This window comes from Myxine glutinosa, chromosome 2, assembly GCF_964187855.1.
Source record: "Myxine glutinosa chromosome 2, kmMyxGlut1.1, whole genome shotgun sequence".
In the NCBI taxonomy this organism is placed as follows: Eukaryota; Metazoa; Chordata; class Myxini; order Myxiniformes; family Myxinidae; genus Myxine; species Myxine glutinosa.
In genome coordinates, this window is record NC_136262.1 from 99,314,195 (window position 1) to 99,334,384 (window position 20,190).

The 20,190-nt window shown below is 41.5% G+C and overlaps 1 protein-coding gene across 1 annotated transcript in view; it reads left to right on the forward strand.

Annotated features, from left to right (window-relative positions):
• MSH3 (mutS homolog 3) overlaps positions 1-20,190 on the forward strand; it is a 116,037-nt gene that overhangs the window by 55,362 nt on the left and 40,485 nt on the right. The window contains exons 14-17 of the mRNA XM_078771346.1: positions 722-890; positions 1,277-1,341; positions 4,930-5,046; positions 12,120-12,227. Coding sequence (XP_078627472.1) covers positions 722-890; positions 1,277-1,341; positions 4,930-5,046; positions 12,120-12,227 — 459 coding nt within the window. The remainder of the gene's footprint in view (positions 1-721; positions 891-1,276; positions 1,342-4,929; positions 5,047-12,119; positions 12,228-20,190) is intronic.

Below are 20,190 nucleotides of genomic sequence, written 5' to 3' on the forward strand. Positions count from 1 at the left end.
ACCGTGTGGGCCTGTGTGCAACAATTTCTAAGTGAAAGGGATTGTGTAGCGTGTGATCATTCATCTTAAGTTGAACAAAGGGATGATGCTGAGGGACTTCTTTTGCATGGTAAAAATCAACCAGGTAAAGATAGAAGGTAAACTGAACATTGAGGAGGGATTGGCAATGGTTAACGAAATTGCGTAGAACCTAGTTTTCAAATTGCAGGGAAGTCGTGTTTACCATCAAGATGTCTTCCATGAACTGCTGTGTTTTTTTTTTTTTCATTGGTACCCATGGAACAAATTGACACAATAGAGATGTTGCAAATTTGTGGTCGTGGATGTTGTGGATATTGCAAATTTGCAGGTTCGAACCGCCGAGGTCCCAGACTCAGAGTGGATGCTCTCACCATTATGATTCTCAATCTCAATAATAATAATTACAACATCTCAATGAGACATTGTAAAACTGTAAAACCATGTGTGAGGTGTGATGGCATCAGGACAGTTTGCTGAGAAAATCCAATGTAAGAGTAAAAGCTTTTAGAAATATATAATATAATCCAAGGGGAAGGTGATAAAGACGGTACAAGACCTGTGACCGGAGGTCTAAGCTGGTGTGCAATGTGGAGTCCATGTAATTGAGGTGCGCTGAGAGGTCGGGCTATGGTTCGGGGTCAATGCAAAGCTGGGATGCAGTGCGGAGTTGGTATGCGACGATATTGCTGTTGTGTTGCAGGGAGGGTGACAAGACCCAGCTGTTTGTCGACCTTGATGAATTTCCTCAAATTCGCAAGCGGAAGCAGGAAATTGAGGAGGTGTTAATTGGTTTGAGAGATCATCGCAGAGAACTGCGGGCCGTACTTCGCAGTCCTTCTGCGGACTATGTCACCGTCTCCGGCCAAGAGGTTCCAACAGTCTTTGCACCTTTAACAATTAGGATTTCATGTCGTGTTTAGTGTTCCATGCCATAGCTCAAACAATTAACACGTCAACCCCCATTCTATGCTATATATCTGTGTTTGGAAGTGTTTCCATTCGAGCGCAGTTCAAATATACATCAGTTCCATCCAACTGACATTGATTTTTGACTTTGAAATTATTTTGCATTAAAACATTAGTGCTTGTAGTTTTTAACATTTTATCATTTTTTTTAGAATGAACAGCAATTCTGTTTTTGAACTGATAAAGTTTAAAGTATCAATGGCGTCTATAGCTTTGCTGAATTTTTGATCCAGGTTTCTGGTGTTTGGCAGAGCTACGAACTTCTCTTACAGGTCTCTTTGTTTTTCAGTTCCTTATCGAAGTGAAAAACTCATTGCTACATAACGTCCCCTCTGACTGGCTTAAGATTGGGAGGTAATTGTGTCCTGGTGGTTTTGTTTTACTTGTCATTTATATTATATAAATGTTATGATGATGGCTGCCTGTTCGGGTTCCCATCTCCTCTCTCATAATTTGTATACAATCACCAAACTCCGTAAGCATAATTGACACTTTAACAATTTTGCTTACTAGTGAGATACCCGTGCTAAGCACGGGTGGGAGGCCAGAAGCAAACTGGCAATGCAGATACGGCGAATGCTAAAACATGAAACCAATAAATTCCACATTCCTGTAGCACCTTCAGTCGCACGTCAGACATGGACCACAAGTTCGTGAAGGACTTCCATGAAAAACGTACCCGTTCGCAAACAAACAGGTACGTTCACGTGTGGAAACATGGATCGTAGGTCCGTGGCGAATCTGCATATGGCGATTCGTGAAGTTCACGTTCAGAAAGTAGAAACCATCACGACATGTCGTCATTTACTTGAACTCGATATCTCTTTTTTTCATTCCAAACAACATAACTCCAATCACAAATTAATCACAAAATAAACTTTTAACAACAATGTTAATGTTTCCATCATTGTAAAAACTACCAAGTCAACAGTTAAAAGGATTTTGAGCCGATAGGTGTTACGGCCTTGGCAAGATCGATGGAGACAGCGATCTGTTATTTTATACACCGCCCAAATAGCTATGTGGAATTCTCTCATGTAGAGATTAAACTCGCGTCGTTTGAACTTTGGCCGAGGTCATTATTTACTTTTAATGATGTTTATATACGAATCAAAAAGAAGATAATTGGTTTTGGGTCGTCCTTTCCGCATATCTAGTGGGATTGTGAGTTGGAGAGACGACCGTGATGGCGGGGAGGGGGTTGGCATTCTCTCAAGCAGGGATTCAACCCATGTCCTTATAAAAGGTCTTTGTCCGAGGTCACCGAGTCCGATTGGTGCAGCCGATCGGTGCAGCCGTTTGTGCGGCACCCGGGAAAATAACGTTATGCGGGAGTCCAAACCTGAAAATGCTGGAGGCCAAAGCTGAAATTGGAAAAACAATATACCCTATTTTACTCCAGGAGATCCCAGGATTACCCACCCAAAATATCGTTGCGATCAGTTCAGCCGTTTTTGCGGTACCTTCGAACGGACGGACAGACGGACAGACAGACGGACGGACATTTGGTGAATTATAGTAAGATGACATCCAAATTTACCACCTGCTTTTACTCTGTTTGGCCCAGACCTTTGTCAAAAAGGTCGCTATTTGTCACAAAAACGTCAGGTGGTGTGTACAAAGCGTTTGTTTGTACACACCACCCGCATTTTGAGGCATGCTACAAGGCATTACGTCACGGCGTTCCAGTGGGTGGTGCTTCAAGGCCAACTGTCACAGGAAGCCTCGCCCATTCCCGATGGAATGGGAGAGGCTATTGTCATCAGCGTGTGGTGTGTGTTTGTGCATATGTGCATGCATGAATTCATACGCAGATCAAAGTTTAATGTAGTGCCCCGAGGTGACCTACTTTAATATAACTCCTCTGGATGAGTTACTTTAATATAACTACCATGGGCGACCTTGGGTAGAGTTCGACACATTTGTTTACATTTTTGGTGCATAAACATTTTAATGCTCAATTTCCCCATTAAGTTGAGTTTGTACCTTGAATGCACATCACATCAAAGTTGGTCACACTCGTTTATGAGCGTGTGTTTGTACACACCACCCGCGTTTTGAGGCTTGCTACAAGGCATACGTGCTCGACCCGTGCATCTGGCCCGCCTTGGGCACAGTTCCACAAAGTTATCCAAATTCACCATTACATTTTATTGTCTAATTTAACCACAAGGTGATTTTATACCTAGAATGTGGATCATGTCCAAGTTAGAGATGACTTGCTGTTATGTTTATCATTCATTTTCATGCACTGAAAAGTTACGTTCCACACATGCAGCTTTGCTCAGCAATGAAATACAGTACTGTACTGTACTCTCCACACATATGCTAAATTAAATATTTATTTTTATTTATAAGGAGTTCACACTCAGTTGTTTGTTTTGTGGAAGGGGTTGCTTGGACAAATACCCTGATAAAGCTCTCTTTATTATTAATCGCCTTCTTTTTTATGCTATTATTTCCATTTAATCAGTTTGTTATGGGATTGTTGATGACGTTAGTCAATGGTCTTCTCATCTTATCAAATGCCATTCCATCCCATCATCCGTGTAACCAGTAGTGTGTGTGTGTGTGTGTGTGTGTGTGTGTGTGTGTGTGTGTGTGTGTGTGTGTTCGTTATTCTAATCAGTTTATGCACCATCTATCTATAATTCCAGTAATCTCTGTACGTTTGTACGTCTGTACGTTTGTACGTCTGTTTGTCTGTGACCGCTGTTTCTCGACAACCACGGGTCCGATATACTTTTAACTTGCCAGGTATATTGCTGGGGACCCGAGGATGTGCCTTTTCAAGGTTTCATATTAATCGGACAATTACTTACCGAGCTATGTCCAAAAAACGATTCAACCAATCAGAGAGCAGCGAACGATCGCGTGTGCCGAACGTGGAGGACACACTCTGCCTCGGATGGCACATTTGAGAGCGTATTCATTTATTTCACGTTTGCAAACTATGTTGGCGTTAAACTATGTTTTAAAACTAATAAAACCGAATTTGCGATTCATTCGCTTTCCTGCGCGTTTGTGCACGCGATGGCGATTTCTTTACCAAACTCCGGAAGCCGTTCGCTTTGGACCAAACCATTGCATGTAAATAGAGGGGGGGGATTGTCACCGTACTCGCAAGCCGTTCGCTTTGGACCAAACCATTTCATGTAAATAGAGGGGGGGGATATAATTTTAGATATAGATATAGTACGGGCAATGCCCTAGTATTCTTAATGTCAGCATGTAAACTTTCCTCCTGAATTATTTACATTAATCTCTCGGTGGATGTTAAAAGGTAGGACTGGCTGGGGATTTGGATGGAAATTTCTGTAAATGGTGATCTGTTGTTTTAGTTGTTGTTGTAGTTGTTGTTGTTGATCTAAGTAATTCCTGTTAGTCTTGAATTTTGAAAAGGAGATTCAAACAGGCCTTTCCATATCTACGGGACCTTTACTTTTTTTTGTCATTTTCCCATGATGTTGTGATTCTCTGCTTTGCTCTAAATGGGTCATTGGGTTGGTTTATTATGAGTGAAATGGAAAAGGTCCTGGATGTTATTTGTTATTTCTGGATTTTTTTGGGATATTTATTTCATATCTGAATGCCGGATGGTATTTCTGGAAGCAAAGTAATTTTGTTCTTTTTCATTTTTAGTGCATTAATTGATGAAAATGACAATTGCATCTTGCTCTGAGAGTGTACAGATGTATGTTTTGTTGAAGCATGTTGTCGTTTGTTAACATTGTCCTTTGTTAACATGAATAGTGGAAACCTCAACTATGGACACTAGTTTGAAGGAAATGCAGGGAAAACACAACAGACAGAGTTACCATAAATCACTGCAAGTACACAGTTCAGTAATATGGAGGCAGACAATGAGTGGATTCGTTGTTGTGATTGTGCAAATTGTTGACCCGTTTTCGGAAATGTCATTCCTCCATATGTGTTTTGCAGTACCAAGGCAGTTAGTCGATTCCACAGCCCATATGTTGCCAGAGAGTATCATAAACTGTGTCGCCTGCGAGAACAACTCAAGGCTGATGCCACTGCCGAGTGGCTCCTGTTTCTCGAGTAAGTGGTGCTCTGTGGGTCATGATCGCTAGCCGGTCCATCCAGTTTGAAAATCCATAACTGGTCCTGCCTGCTGATGTCCCTGTATAAAAGCACAACACACTAAGCCACATGTTCTTTGTTTATCATGGATCTCTTCCTGCCTTTTTTGTGCACAATTGAGGATCGGGAAGAGGAAGGTGATAGAGGGTAAAAGGCAACTTGTTGTAATGAGAGTATAATTCCATTACATCGACACAAACAAGCAAGGGGATGAATAAACAGGAAAAGCGGAGAGGGGGGAGAGGGAGGTGAGGGGGAAAAGGGGGGGGAGAGTGGAACAAGGAGGGAGAGGGAGAGAAAGAGAGGGAGAGACAGACAGAGGGAGAGACAGACAGAGGGAGAGACAGACAGAGGGAGAGACAGACAGAGGGAGACACAGACAGAGGGAGACACAGACAGAGGGAGACACAGACAGAGGGAGACACAGACAGAGGGAGACACAGACAGAGGGAGACACAGACAGAGGGAGACACAGACAGAGGGAGACACAGACAGAGGGAGACACAGACAGAGGGAGACACAGACAGAGGGAGACACAGACAGAGGGAGACACAGACAGAGGGAGACACAGACAGAGAGAGACAGCAAGAGAGAGAGAGAGAGATAGATAGATAGATAGATATTTCATTACATCGACACAAACAAGCAAGGGAATGAATAAACAGGAAAAGCAGAGAGAGAAGGAGAAGGAGAAGATAAAGAGAAGAGAGAGAGATATAGATCTTTAATTTGCACATTACATTGCCCGATGGTTTCATTCAGGAAAACAACAATTTCCTCCTTACATATTGTAGTTTGCTTATCTTTCCCCTGCAGTGCACCCAAAGTTTCACGAAAGGAGGAAGACAGCCTACCAGAACCTACACCTGTGTCATCGTGGTCACTTAATTGTGATGGAGTTCCTGAGTCTTTTTCTGTCATGGATTCAGTACATTATTTGTTTTGACATTGCACAGAAAGATCTGCCCCATCGTTACTATCCATTTTTGTTTTCTTTCTTTTTTCGTCGTTGTGTGTCCTAAGCTGACTATTGTCCGCAAGAGAAAGTCTTTTTTCTTCATGTATACAAGCGTTTTTGTCAGGAGTTTTATCTCTTTCAACATGAGCAAGTGGTGGAGCCTTGTTTTCCACCAGCACCTCACCACTTTGCACACTTTGCAAAGGCTTATGAAGATTGCTATCTGTCTGTACTACCACAACTTTTCCGCATTTATTCTCATTTCCAGTGCTTAGGCAGGATTGTTTCAAAAACCATCCTCGGAACAGTATCCGTAGCTTGTTCCACATCAATGAAAATTCCTCCCAAAGATTTCAGCCCCTGTCTCGTTTTAACTTGGCCATTATCTATACCATCTTTGGGTCACACCTGAGCATCTCGGCATTGGTCCTTTTTCTATAGGTGACTCACTTAGAGTCCACCAAAACAGCTGCGGGTAGGAGGGGCGATCCCACTGCTGCAGTCACTTCACGTGACACGATCCACCTGCAGCAGCTGCAGCATATGTTCTCTTACCAGTCTTCCGGTCTTATCATTCCTGTCTGACTTCTCCTACTTTCTGACCCAGCTATGTTCCCTCTCCCCCTCAATCCTCCTCCTTGGTGATTTCAATATCCACATGGACTCCACTGACTCCACAATAACCACTGACTTCACTGATTTACTCACCTGCTTTAACCTCACTCAACATGTCGACTTTCCTACCCATATCCGTGGTCACATTCTGGACCTTGTCTGCTCCACTGGATTAAATTTGCACCATCTCTCTGGCTCTGACCTCACCCTCTCTGACCACTTAGCCATCACTCTGACCATCAACATCCCCGCCCCAACACCAAGGCATTATCGCACAATCAACTTCCGTAAGCTAAACGCTCTTTCACCTACCTCATTCTCATCCACCCTCTCTGAAAAAATGTCCACTTCTCCCTTCATTGACCTCCACACCCCTTCCGACCTCACTGACTACTACAACCACACTCTCTCCTCCTGCCTTGACCAGCTTGCGCCTGTAAAAACCAAAACAGTTTCTTTCACCCATTCTGCTCCCTGGTTTACCCCTGAACTCCGCCTGATGAAAACTCGTGCTCGCCAACTTGAAAGACTCCGCAATAAAACGGGTCTCACAGTTCACTCCCAAGCCTACAAGGACCACCTACAACACTACAAAGATGCCCTCTCCCGCGCCCGCTCTGCCTACTACTCTCAAATTATCCACTCTGGCTCCGGAAACCCAAAAGCACTCTTCTCGACAATAAACAAACTCCTCCGCCCCCTGAACACCACCACCCAGTCATTCACAGTAGACAACTGCATCTCCTTCCTCTCTTTCTTCCAACGCAAAATTGACAACATCTACAACAGCTTGACCACCGCTGCACCCGCTCCCCCTCCAACCACCTGCCCCCCCTTGTCCTGCCATCCCCTGTCTCGGTTCTCCCCAATCTCCCCTACTGACCTCTCTGAACTCCTCATAGGAATGGAAACTGCCACCTGCACTCTTGACCCCATCCCCTCCAGCTTTGTCAAAGCCTCCCTCCCTGCTCTCTCTCCACTTATCATTGCAACAATAAACTCCTCCCTGTCTACAGGCATCGTCCCACCTTCCCTCAAAATTGCTGCTGTTACCCCCATTCTAAAAAAACCTGGTCTAAACCCTGACACCCTAAACAACTTCAGACCCATCTCCAACCTACCATTTCTGTCAAAAGTTTTGGAACGCGCTGTAGCCACTCACCTCAAACATCATCTCTCTGCCAATAACCTGTATGAAACATTCCAATCCGGATTCCGCTCCAACCACAGTACTGAAACTGCTCTCCTCAAAATCACCAACGACCTTCTCCTCTCCTCTGACGCTGGCAACCTCAACATTCTCGTCCTCCTCGACCTCAGCGCTGCCTTTGACACCATCGATCACACTATCCTCCTCACCCGACTTGAATCCACCTTTAACGTTACCGGCACTGCCCTCTCTTGGATTAAATCATACCTCTCTGACAGATGCCAGTTCATCTCCATCAATAACTGCAAATCCCCCACTGCTCCCCTCCCCCAAGGTGTCCCCCAAGGTTCAGTTCTTGGCCCCCTCCTCTTCATCCTTTACCTGTCCCCCCTCGGTCACTTAATCCGCCGTCATGGTCTCCAATTCCACTGCTTCGCCGATGACATCCAGCTTTTCATCTCCACCAAGTCCGTCTCCACCGACACCCACTCTATCCTGACAAACTGCATCACTGAAATAAAATCCTGGCTTCAAATCAACTTCCTCAAGCTTAACTGTGATAAATCTGAAATAATCATCATTGGCCCAAAAACGCTCACAAAATCCACCCATAACTTTGCCCTCAACATCGACGGTATCCCAGTATCCACCTCCCCTCACATCCGGAATCTTGGCGTCATCTTTGACCAAACCCTTTCCTTCGACAAATACACTAAACAGATCACAAAGTCAGCCTTCTTTCACCTGAAAAACATTGCCCGTCTCCGCTCAACCCTCTCCTCCACGGCTGCAGAAACCCTCATCCACGCCTTCATCACCTCCCGTCTGGACTACTGCAATAGCCTCCTCTATGGTTCACCCTCAAAAATCACCAATAAACTCCAATACATTCAGAACTCCGCTGCCCGTCTACTCACCCATTCCCGGACCCGTGACCACATCACCCCCGTCCTTTACAAGCTTCACTGGCTCCCCATCCCCCAGAGAATCCAGTACAAAATCCTCCTCTTGACATACAAAGCCCTCCATAACCTGGCCCCATCCTACCTGGCTGACCTCCTCTCCAGACACACTCCCACCCGCAACCTCCGCTCTGCTGGTACCAACCTCCTGACCCCCTCCATCCGGACCAAATTCAGATCCTGGGGGGACAGGGCCTTCTCCATCGCTGCTCCCACCCTCTGGAATTCACTACCTCACCCCCTCTGAGACTCCTCCTCACTCACCACATTCAAAACATCACTAAAGACCCACCTGTTCAACACTGCATTCAACATTCAACCCACAGCATTTAACCCCTGACTATCTCTTCTCCTTCTCCCTCCTTTTGCTTTAAATATTTCCCTATTGATTCTTGTCTTTTTGCAATTGTTGTTTTCATGTATTGTTATGCATTATGTTTGCCACTCTGTCAAAGCGCCTTTGGGCTTCTGGAAAAGCGCTATACAAAATAAATGAATTATTATTATTATTATTATTACCATCAGGACAATGATACTTGGTGTGACCAAATGCACCACAGCCACAGCAGGTTAAAGTCTCCGTCATTACAAAAATTCTGTCGGCATGTTCCGACACTTTAAAACTCAAGGAGATATTTTGCTGTGTTGCGCTGTCTTTTAACATGGCAAACCAGAACCGTCTAAACAATTCCATATGTTTTAATTTGTTGTTCCTTGTATGCAAAGGAACAGTGATAAATCTCGACACTACATTGCAATAATAACCTAGCTTTTGCTGAATTGCTTCATTGGATAAGAAAGATAACATTGCTTAGTATTATTTTTGTAGTGGGAGTATCCATTGATGAGAACAGAACGAACGTTTCGTCATCTCCGAGGAATAAACCGATTTGCACAACAATATCGGCAAAACGTGTTTGTGAAACAAAAACCACAATCTTGTGGCTCATTTTCGAAGCGGCACAAATGTTTTCTACTCCTATCTGTTCTCCGACTATGAGGAGAATATTGTCCATTAATAAACCTTCGGGCGGGACGAAGCACAAGCCGTGCTTACGTGATATCCCCCCATCGGCAACATGCTCACTAGTAGCGCAGCGAGTATCACTACTAGTACTATCAATGTTTCAAAATCGAGTAAAACAAAACTAAGGTAGTTATGGTTCTGATTAGAACGGACCCATCCCCCCTACCCCCCGAAAACAGTAAAGAGGAGGCAAAACACAAGAGGGTAACCTTGTAAGGTGATTAATATCAGTAATAACTAGAACTGCCACTTTATAACTGCTGGCAGTGATGACCGGTTTCCTCCGCCCTCCCGCTTTTGATACAACCCCGCTTTTGATACAACCCTGCTTTTGATACAACCCCGCTTTTGATACAATCCCACTTTTGATACAACCCCGCTTTTGAAACAACCCCACTTTTGATACAACCTCGCTTTCACATTATTATTATTTTCTCCATCAATTAATCCCCAGATGATGCTCAACAAATTTAATCCTGATGAAACTAATGCCGACATGGTACGGCCAGCTTAACGTTCATCAACTAATGCCGACAGACAGGACGCCCAGCTTAACGTCGATCAACTAATGCCGACAGAAGGGATGCCCAGCTTAACGTCCACCAACTAATGCCGACAGACAGAATGCCAAAGCGCTACTTTGGTGAAAATTTCTTATCCATCGATCAAACCATTGCAGAGAAAATGATTTTTAAGGAAAATAAACCTGAAAAATCAGAGTCCGAATCCGTGTAATGGCATGAGAATCTCATGCAGAGTTTCTTATTCTTCTTCTTCACACAATAATAACTTCTAGCTTTCAGACCGTACATCCAATCATCTTGAAATTTTGCAGACTTGTTCCACTTCATGACTTCTACTTTATTATAAAGTTTCACGTCGATCAATGAAGAGGTTCAAGAGATATAATTAAAAAATATTTTCGTTCAATTGTTCATCGCTGCCATTCCATGTGAGCTATCGCAAATTCCAAAAGGGCATTTTAGCATGCCGACACGGGGAACATAATTGTGAAGTTTCCATTCGATATGATCAAAAATTAGGGAGGAGCTAGGTTTTAAAGGTTTATGCTTCAAAACGTCATAGCTCCTAAACCATGTGACTTGTGACATCATGCTCACTGAACTTTTTGTTTGTCATGCATATGCGAATCTGCCTGCAAAGTTTGGCCTCAATCTGTTCAGTAATTTCGGAGGTTTTTCGTGGTTTTTCAGGCTTGTCACTTAAAACAATATAGCGGACGAACCACGTGACCTACGACATCATTATAATTTTTTTCTGCATCAATTTATATGCTCAAATATGATGATGCTCAAAAAATTTCATCCTGATTGGATGACGTTTTTTACTTCTCGAATTATGACATCATAATGGAGGCACCTATGGCATCGTCATTCACATATGTTATTCTGCATGAAGAGTTCTTTACAATGAGACGTGTCTCAATTTTGTCTGTGCAGCGCTTTTGAAGATATGGAGAAAAATGGCTTTAGTGTTTTTCACGAAAAACAATATGGCGGTTTAAAAGGTTAATAAAAACAAAGTAAAAGTAAAAATAGAAATAAAATAAAAGGTTAATAAATAAAAAAGACGTGTTTTTCATGAAAAACAATATAGCGGCCGAGTCAGGAGGTGGTGGCTGCAGGGTATGAGTGGGGGGACTTGTAGTGTGGTGTGGGACAGGATGCATCAGGGGAGCATATGTGTGGGTTACTGAGATTAAAGTGTTAACAGCTGTGAGCTGACACGCTGCAAATTGGGTTTCCCTCCTGGAACCCAAATTCTGCCTAACAAAGATTGACATCTCCAACCCATTGAAAGGGAAGTTAGGTGAAAGCATGAAGGAAGGTAACACTGTAGGATCACAACGATGGTACGAAGGTTGCACGTTTGTGAGAAGACCGGAAAGAGAAAAGTAAATGTGCTTCAGGGGTTTTTCTGTGCCACTGTTGAGTACTTACTGCATTGTATAAACTGGATCTGTACTGGGCAGTACTTGTTTGTGCAAGTACACACACATGCACTCACACAGCTGAGAATTTGTTTAAAGATTCCAATTCCACCCCTCTTCCTTTCATATCTCTTCCTTTCTTATGCTGCATGACTAACGCTGGTCCACAGAGCATCTTGCGCGTCACACTTAACAATCACCATGCCATTATTCACTACCCTCAGTGAATGTCCTGCGAGCGTATGCAAAAGGCTCTCCCATTAATGGCTAGGATGCGGCTGCTTGCCACGACAGCTCTGCTTCTATCATCAGATGGATTTGCCTTTCATTATGTGCTTTCATGTTCTCTTGTCTTCTCTTTAAAACAGGCGTTTTGGTCAGCATTACATCGATTTCCGCATTGCAGTGACATACCTCGCCACCTTTGACTGTCTGTTCTCACTTGCAACTGTGGCCAGTAGGCAAGGCTACTGCAGGTGAGCTGGGAAGATCATTTTACTGCATTTTCACCACAAGGACACTTCACTTTCGTCTCATTTCAACTTCACTTATACCTCATTATGGTTAAACGGGGCTGAGCAGAAATGTTTAAACCAGTGGCTTTATATTTTGGTGAATATTGTGCTACACAGTTGAGTTTCATCAAGTCGAACAATATTTGCGTTTAATTTACATAATATATTCGCAATGAGTAAAAATAAGACAAAGAAAAATTCTTTTTTAAATAATTGTCAAATGAAATGTCACCTTGAAGGCTTTTCATTTCAACAAGCTTACAATATATGTATATATATACAGTGCATTCAGAAAGTATTCAGACCCCTTCACTTTTTTCACATTTTGTTATGTTGCAGCCTGATGCTGAAATCGTTTCAATTCATTTTTTCCCTCATCAATCTACACTCAATACCCCATAATGACAAAGAGAAAACAGGATTTTAGAAAGTTTTGCAAATTTATTAAAAAGAAAAAACTGAAATATCACATTTACATAAGTATTCATACCCTTTGCTATCCGCATCCAGGTCGACTCCATATAGTGAGTCTATAGTGGCCTCCATAATTCTTAAATGGAAGAAGCTTGGAAGAACCACGATTCTTCCTAGAGCTGGCCGTCCGGCCAAACTGAGCAATCGGGGGAGAAGGGCCTTGGTAAGAGAGGTGACCAAGATCCCGATGGTCACTCTGGCTGAGCTCCAGAGATCCTGTGTGGAGATGGGAGAAATTTCCAGAAGGACAACCATCACTGCAACACTCCACCGATCTGGGCTTTATGGTAGAGTGGCCAGACGGAAGCCTCTCCTCAGTGAAAGACACATGAAAGCCCGCTTTGAGTTTCCAAAAAAGCACCTAAAGGACTCTCAGACTGAGAAACAAGATTCTGTGGTCTTATGAAACCAAGATTGAACTGTTTGGCTTCCGTCTGGCCCTATATATTTCTGCTATATATATATATATATATAGGGCCAGACGGAAGCCAAACAGTTCAATCTTGGTTTCATAAGACCACAGAATCTTGTTTCTCAGTCTGAGAGTCCTTTAGGTGCTTTTTTGGAAACTCAAAGCGGGCTTTCATGTGTCTTTCACTGAGGAGAGGCTTCCGTCTGGCCACTCTACCATAAAGCTCTCAGTAGAAGTAAAACAAATTGTTTCTCAGTTTCATCTTTTGTGAGAATGTTATTGTATTCCTGAATGAGTTTGACACCTCTTTCTGCAACGTCATTCACAACAACTGTCTTCTCAAGTTTTTCAAGTCCATTTTTGTAGCCAGGATCATCTTTCCATGTTGAAGGGTCTTTGTCGAGGAAATCGGTGCTGATAGAAAATCTCGTGAAGAAAGTTTTTGTACCAGGAGTTACAAAAGACGTAAACTCGATGTTTGTAAAGGAAGGAAAGTCATTTTGGTGCAGAATGTACCTCTTCAGTTGATTTTTTTTCTTCTTCTTCTTTTTCTTCGTCTTCTTCATCTTTGTCTGCTTGCAGCATAACTTGAGCCATATTTGCCTTAACCTCTGTTGGAACAGCGTCGTCAAATAAGGATAGAGCCACATTTTCGGGAGCTAAGTACGAGAGGTGATTGGAAAACATTTTCGCAGCAGCCTTACTGATTTCTGGATCAATATCCTGATAATTTATCAGTTGACGCATGAATAGGAAATCATGATAAGGTGCTTTAATTGCTTCTGATGACAGAAACCAGGCTCGAACGTACACTTGAGCAAGAAAAATACATATTCTTCTTAAAGAGTTCTTCTCCCCACGAGATAACTTAAATTGATCTTGAAACATGTATATCTTGAATGCATAAATTGCTTTTGCCATCCACCTAGCATGACTTACAGCTCCTGGTGTACGAAACGATATTTCTTTCTTTGGAATGCCACCAAGAAAGATCATCATTAACTCCAACAATTCTCGGTAATCATCTCGCTGTTGTTTCTTCATTGAAAGGTGATATTCAAGAAATCCAAGAATGGTAGAGCGGACATCATCAGACACTTCATTGGTACCAGTTATGTAAATCTTCTTGTTGAGTTTCGTCCAGGTTTCTCTAAATCTTTTGAATAGCAACATGTCTGGACCAGAAGTTGTACCCATCAGTGTGTCGAAACAGCTCCTCAAAACTAACTCGAACATGTGATGATGGCAAGGGAAGTACAACAGGTCACGATTGAACATTTTTTCTAGATTTGTGCATGCACCATTTATTCGACCTGTGTTGCTTGCTGTCGTATCACAGCAAAGTGCCTGAATTTTCTCGGTTATACCCCACTTCTCGACTACTTGGTAAACAGCCATGGCTTGCTGTTCTCCTGAAGATGTTGGAATTTCAGGTACACCCAACAATTGCTCCTTGCCTTGAAAAGTTACTATTATTGCCAGTCTATCAACCTTTTCAACGCCTGTGAGTGCTGGAAGCAGCTTTCCATCCCAGTGCAACACTAATTCTTTACAGTCGTTCATTTTAAATTTGTGCTGTATTTCTGTGTGTCTCTCTTCTCTAAATTTTTTTCTAAGGCGTTGAAAAGAAGTGCGATTTATTATCAGGTTCTCAGTATCACGCCCGAAAGCCTCTGCAGCAGCCATTAATATGTAAAGCCCATTTCTGTCAGTAATTTTGCACCTATCAAAAACTTCAGAGAGAAGGGGAGTAAAAAACTGCAATGTACCTCGAGTTGCTGGAACTGTTGCTGCTGCTGCGGTTGTTGTTGCTGATAATTGTTGAACGATGACAGAGGAATTTTGACTGTCATCACCACTATCACTGCTTTGGCTGCTTGATGTTGAATCATCAGTTTCCAATGTAGTAAATTGATCAGTAGCAAAATTTTGTTCCATTTCTTCAAAAGATCTTTTTTTCCTGGCAGTTTCCATTGCAGTGCGCTTCAGTGTTACTTCTTCCTTGTGTTGCAGTTTTTGATCTACACCAACCATCGAGCCCGGTCTTCCTTTTTGGCGCTGAAGCATTAAAAACTTCTTATCATCTTCAATTTTCATCTGTCCCAAAGCATCTGAATGAGCTATGTCAAAGAGATCGTCCATCATTTCCACAAAATGTTCTCTTTTTTTCTGTTTCCTTGCCTGCAGTTCTAGTCAAATTTTTCTGTAAACCTTTCCATTCATCATAGAGTTTTATTACCTTATCAACGCAGTGGTCAGTTCTTCTGGTAGGAATTCGTGCTTTTTGCCAAAAAATGAAAACTTCTTGATTCACTAATGTTGCACTTTGCTTCGTTGTAAGATTTACAACTCTTACATTGTAGAAAAAAACGCTTAAAACTTGCCAATTCGAGGGTAGTTTGGCTCCCACGATTTGATTGAAATGGAGCCAACAAGAGGCACATGAAAATCTTTCCTTAACTTGTGTGCTGAACTACTTGAAGGTGATGCGGCGGTTGATGCCATTTTACAGGTTTAGGAAGAACACGTCACAGAAGCCACTTCGCACCTGCACAAACAGATCAGAAAGAAAAATTAAGAATTAGTCCTCAAAGGCATCATATTTGGTCACAAAATAAGTATACAAAGCACATAACATTACAAATTTGTCATAATACAACAACAAAATGAATAGGTGCTTAGCTGCTTAGTGCTTACCGCTTACACGTTATAACAATTCTTCCAACGGACGAGCGCAACACACAACCTCACTCGCTCACGGCTGGTTGCCGACTGGATGACGGCGAAAAATAGGTTTGCCCTATAGCTGCTCGAGGTCCCCAGCTTTGGAAGTTGCCTTCTTCATTATATTTACTGTCACTTATGCTTCTAATACCTATAATAACTCTAAAAAAGGTTTTAATTAAATAGAAATTTATATAAAGAGTTTAAAAATATTTATTGAAAAATTATCTGAAAAAATGAGTTTCTGGGCGAAAATGTCAAAACTTCACGGTCGATGAGGGTCGCCTTGCAGTTGTCCGATTGAGCTAAAATTTTGCAAAGATTGCTTTTTTGTTAATTGGAACAAGATAGGGCGGTGGGAGATAAACTTTTAAAAAGTTGGAAAATAAGGGCCACCCTATTATATATGTATATATGTATATATGTATATATATATATATGTATATATATATATGTATATGTATATATATATATATATGTATATGTAAATATGTATATATATATATATATGTATATGTAAATATATATATGTATATATATATATATATATATATGTATATATATATATATATATATATATATATATATATATATATATATATATATATCTATATATTCCCTTTTTTTAAGGCCATTTTCCCTGCTGGAGCAGGGGTTAGCCTTGCGGGCCCCATGACAATCATCATGGTTTCCTTTTTGAGGCAATGTTTTCATGGCCGGATGCCCTTCCTGACGCCAACCCTTTAGTCGCCTCTTACGACACAAAGGAATACGGTGTACCTATTCTAAACCGGGGCACACACCGGCAATATATATATATATATATATATATATATATATATATATATATATATATACACATATATATATATGGATATACATATATATATATATGGATATATATATATATATATATATGGATATATATATATATATATAGATAGATATATAGATATATATATAGATATATATATATCAGTAATTATGCGACTTCATACCGTCAATGGGGAACTGCCATTAAGGTGACCCGTGCAGCCATTGCTGCACCTTACCGGGAGTGATAAGCAACGCCTGCCAGACAGTGCATTTCCTCTGGTATCCACTCACTATATGGAGTCGACCTGGATGCGGTTGGGAGTAACAAAATTTGTATATAATTTATGTGAGTATATCTATAAAGTATGTACTATTAGTTCTCATTAGGTTGGAGCACTAAATTATATACTAATATATACTAATATATATATATATATATATCCCTCTCCACATTGCTTCTTCATTCCCTGATCTTTCCCCTCTGTCTATACTCCCTGTAGCTTTGCTTTCGGTATTTCTGACAGCATTTTATTCTGGTTTCCCATTCATTGTGAAATCACAGGCCATTAACACATGGACGGAAACGTTTGACTGTACTCGCTCTGCTGATGGATTTACTCAAAAGACAATACTTCTGCTCGATTTACTGTATAACTTGCCTAAACTTCCATCTGCTTGGAAGTCAGCTAACATCCCCTTCATCAACGATCCTTGCTGCTTATACAGTCACGTGAAAAAGTAAGTATGTAACATGTAAAGTTTTGACTTTTTCAACATATTTCAACATACAGCTATTTGATCTTCATTTCAACAATATTGATAGATAAAGGTGATATAATATAACAAATATCATGAAACATTTACATTTTGTAGTCCATTGTATAATTTAAATAAACATAAATGCAAATTTCGCATGTGCAAAAAGTAAGTACACCCCGACATTTATCACTACTTCAAATACCTAAAATTAGAATCAGGTGCACCAGCTCAGGCGCAATTGATTAGAACATCGTTAGAGAGGATCTTGGAGGAACCTGTCTTATTTAAACCTCAAGACATTTAGTTTAGTTTGCTCTTTGTTGTTGAAGTGTGCGGTGTCACCATGCCCAGATCAAAAGAGCTCTCTGAGGCCTTCAGAAAGAAGGTTATAGATGCCTACGAGTCTGGGAAGGGATTTAAAAATATCTCCAAACAATTTGAAATCAATCATTTGACTGTCCGGAAGATCATCTACAAGTGGAGAAGATTCCAAACAACTGCCAACTTGTTCAGGCCAGGCCGCCCCAGCAAGTTCAGCCCGAAAGCAGACCGCAAGATGCTGAAAGAAGTCTCTAAGAACCCCAGAATGTCATCACGTGACCTACAGGTAGCTCTTGCCACTGTTGATGTCAAAGTGCATGAGTCTACCATTAGAGAGAGGCTGCACAAATTTGATCTACATGGGAGGTGTGCCAGGAGGAAACCATTGCTGTCCAGAAAGAACATCAGGGCAAGACTAAAGTTTGCCAATGAACACCTCGGCAAAGACCAGCACTTCTGAAACAATGTGCTCCTGACAGATGAGTCAAAGGTAGAGCTAGTTGGCCACAGTACCAGAAGACATGTTTGGCGAAAACCAAAGTCAGCATTTGACCACAAGAACCTGATACCAACTGTAAAGCATGGTGGTGGAAATATTATCGTTTGGGGCAGCTTTCCTGCATCAGGGCCTGGGTAGATCACCGTCATAGAATCCACTATGAATTCTTTATTGTACCAGAGGGTGCTTGAGGATAATGTGAGGCCATCTGTCGGAAAGTTGAAACTCAACCGAAGGTGTCCCTTGCAACATGACAATGACCTAAACATACCAGTAAATCCACCAAGGAATCGCTGAAAAGAAGGTATTGGAGGGTTCTGGAATGGCCAAGTCAAAGCCCGGATCTAAATCCCATCGAGATGTTGTGGGGGGGATTTGAAACGAGCTGTGCATGCAAAAGCCCTCAAACATCGCACAGCTGAAAGAATTCTGCATGGAGGAGTGGGCAAAAATTTCTCCCAGTCGATGTCAGAGACTGGTAGATAGTTATAAGAAACGCCTACTTGAGATTGTTTCTGCCAAAGGGGGCAATACCACCTATTAGAGCCATGGGTGTACTTACTTTTTCCACATGCAAAATTTGCATTTATGTTTATTTAAATTATACAATGGACTACAAAATGTAAATGTTTCATGATATTTGTTATGTTATATCACCTTTATCTGTCAATATTGTTGAAATGAAGATCAAATAGCTGTATGTTGAAATATGTTGAAAAAGTCAAAACTTTACATGGGCTGTACTTACTTTTTCACGTGACTGTATATGGCACGAGCAATCTTATGACCCTTTTTATACCCCTTAAGACCTTTTAATACCCTTTAGACTCATGAAGTGAAGTGAAGACTCGTGAAGACATTTACACCCTTTAGACAGATGAGACCCCTTGACCCTGAGACCTTTTCGACCTTTTGGACCCCTTGTAGATCATTGTAGACCCCGAAGGACACTTTGGTGGACCACTTAGACCATTTGGACCTTTACATCCCTTCGACACCTTTGACCCTGTTTGACCTGTTAGAACCCTTGAGATGCACACCACACAAACATCGAAAGAGTCCTCTTGCAATATACAGACTATCCTTTTTTGAGCAAGTAATGTGCAATCTCCACCCACCCCGATGGTACTCTGATAGGTTGAGCAGAAATTGCATATTGGGTCATTGAATTGGTTCAACAATCAAAACCTAGAAACATATTGTTTTGGAGGTCAAAAGGTCAAGGTCCCATAAAATCATCAATTTTCATGCGATTGACTTGAAATTTTAACAGGGTTTGTGTATTTGAGTCACTTACGTCCATTGTTTGAGGTCAAAAGGTCAAAGTTCAAGGTCACATAAAATCATAAATTTTCATCCTTTTAACTTGAAATTTCAACTGATTTGAGTACCAGTTCACTGGTAATTCCCTGCGTGTTGCAAAATGCGACTAACAGGGTTGGCGGCAGGAAGGGCATCCGGCCATAAAACATTGCTTCAAAAAGGGGACCAAAAAATGTACCGAAAACCTTTACCTTTACCTGTACCTGTACCAAAAAAGGCCAACCCCTGCTTTGTGGGGAAAAATGGCCTCTAAAGGTGGTTCTTCTAATTTTAAATTTCAACAGGATTGGAATGTTGGGTCAGAATTGGTTCACCAAAATCAGAACGATCGATTTAGCTATTTTGACATGTCAATGTGGCAACATTTTCACCATTTTTGTGAATTTATTATTACCGCACCTCAATAACTTTTCAACAGATGAAATTTAAATTTACACAGCATAAAACTTTTACTTTTCTTTAAATTTTTCTGGTATGTATGTGTAGTATATGTGAGTAAGATTTGGTCAAACCTCGTCAAAGGTCAAGGCCATCCAAAACATATAAAACACGTATTGGTCCAACAATTGGAAAATGGATCAACAAAATTTGTTATG